This window comes from Agrilus planipennis, unplaced genomic scaffold (assembly GCF_000699045.2).
Source record: "Agrilus planipennis isolate EAB-ADULT unplaced genomic scaffold, Apla_2.0 scaffold245, whole genome shotgun sequence".
Taxonomy (NCBI): Eukaryota; Metazoa; Arthropoda; class Insecta; order Coleoptera; family Buprestidae; genus Agrilus; species Agrilus planipennis.
Window position 1 is genome coordinate 381911 of NW_020439061.1, and position 1876 is coordinate 383786.

The following is a 1876-nucleotide window of genomic DNA, read 5'->3' on the forward strand; positions in this document are numbered from 1 at the left end:
CTTTCACAAAATTAAAGTCAAAGACTTTAACGACACATTCAGCTTAACGAAGGGGGAGCTATATATTGCATCTTATTTTAATACAAAGAAACTATTGTATGACTTATGCACTGCGTTGTATTTTTAAAATGTCAGCAAGACACGGTGTTGTCGCCGTAGTTTGACGACTTTCTTGTATGGGCCACTTTTTAGAATTACGCAAATGTAACTTGTATTGTGATGTAAAACTGCACTTGTATTTAACTATTTATTTACAACACTTAACTACGGATTAACAACACTTTAACAAAAATAAATTGATAACAAAAAAACTGAACTTATGTAGAGAGTGGACTGTATAAAATATGAAAGATTGTCTTCACGTACGAGAACCATGGAACCAACCTGAATGGAATGGGTACCCTTGTACCATTTTCGACGGACGTTGAGTTCATTTACGTATTCTTTCTGTCATCTAGCCCAAGAATCTCGCCTTAATTTTTGGATGTGTTGCCAGCTGGACAGTCGATTGTTCGGAACATTCGAATAATCGGGCTCTGGTAAACTCCTAAAACTACCACCTATAAGGAAATGGGCTGGGGTTAACGGTAAGATGTCTTGCGGATCTGAGGATAGAGGAGTCAACGGACGAGAATTAAGAATGGCTTCTATCTCAACTATCAAGGTATTAAATTGCTCAAACGTGAATAAAGTATTGCCAGCTACTCTTCGCAAGTGATGTTCGAACGACTTAACCGCCCCTTCCAATATTCCTCCAAAATGCGGCACATAAGGTGGTGAAAATCGCCTTGTGATTCCTTGATTGGACAAATATCGCTGGATTTTATTATTGTGCTCCTGCGACATGATTAGAGCTAGCATTTGCTTCAGCTCCTTGTTTACGCCGACAAAGTTTGTGGCGTTGTCCGAATGGATAGATTCACAAAGTCCTCTTCTGGCAATGAATCGTTTTAAAGCTGCTATGAAACCTTCAGTGGTGAGATCACTGACGATTTCTAAATGAATAGCTTTTATAGATAAACAGATGAAAACCGCCACATAGACCTTACCTTTGTTGCGATTCCTGTTTTTCTTTTCTTTGATAAAGAATGGGCCACAGTAATCGATGCCAACGTTTGTAAAAGGACGAACTACTTGAGTCCTTACTTCAGGCAGATTGCCCATAACATAATCAACTTTTGACGGATTAAAGCGCGTGCAATTTACGCAAAGACGAAGAACATATCGAACTTGACTTCGACCGTCAATGACCCAAAAGTCTTTTCTATCGTATATAAACGGAGCATTCTGTAAAAGTTCTCCTACTCGAATAATTCCTTCATTGTCCAGGAAGGGATTGAGTGCTAACTGCCTGCTTTTGCTGGGTACCATCTGTCCTTTTTGCAGTTTCGCTATTTCGTCTTGAAATTCAACTGTACTAGTTTCACAATCCTAGTTCGAGCATGTTTGATTTCTTCCGCAGTGATATTCCCTTTATTCCTCGGTTTCAGGCTAAAACGTAGACACAATGCGATTACACGTTGTAACGTAGTAAATGATGAGAACTTGTGCAATACGTGAAGATAAGCGCAACTCGTGTTTAAACATTTAGATTTTCTTATCTCTAAGGGTTCCGTGGGTTGCGAGCCAAGCCGGACCCTCTCGCCATAATGTCGGTTTTACGAAATCGCTGGGCATAAGACCACGAGATAGAGGATCCGCTGGGTTGTCTTGTGTAGGCACGTATCTCCAATTTGAAGTATTTGTTTTTGACTGAACACCTACAACTCTATTAGCAACAAATACCTTTAACAAATGTGTCGCAGTATTGATCCAATTTGACGCAATAGTTGAATCAGTCCAAAAAAATGTTCGATCTATTTTTGCATTTATGGAA

At 39.4% G+C, this 1876-nt stretch overlaps 1 protein-coding gene across 1 annotated transcript; it reads right to left on the reverse strand.

Annotated features, from left to right (window-relative positions):
* Positions 1-450: 450 nt before the first annotated feature.
* Positions 451-1371, reverse strand: LOC108740144. Its single transcript, XM_018474354.1, has one exon. It carries the CDS (start codon positions 1369-1371, stop codon positions 451-453), a length of 921 nt encoding a protein of 306 aa, XP_018329856.1.
* Positions 1372-1876: the final 505 nt, after the last annotated feature.

Bases quoted from the DNA above. Each gene is read 5' to 3' on its own strand.
- LOC108740144 (XM_018474354.1), bottom strand. From the start codon at position 1,371: ATGGTACCCAGCAAAAGCAGGCAGTTAGCACTCAATCCCTTCCTGGAC.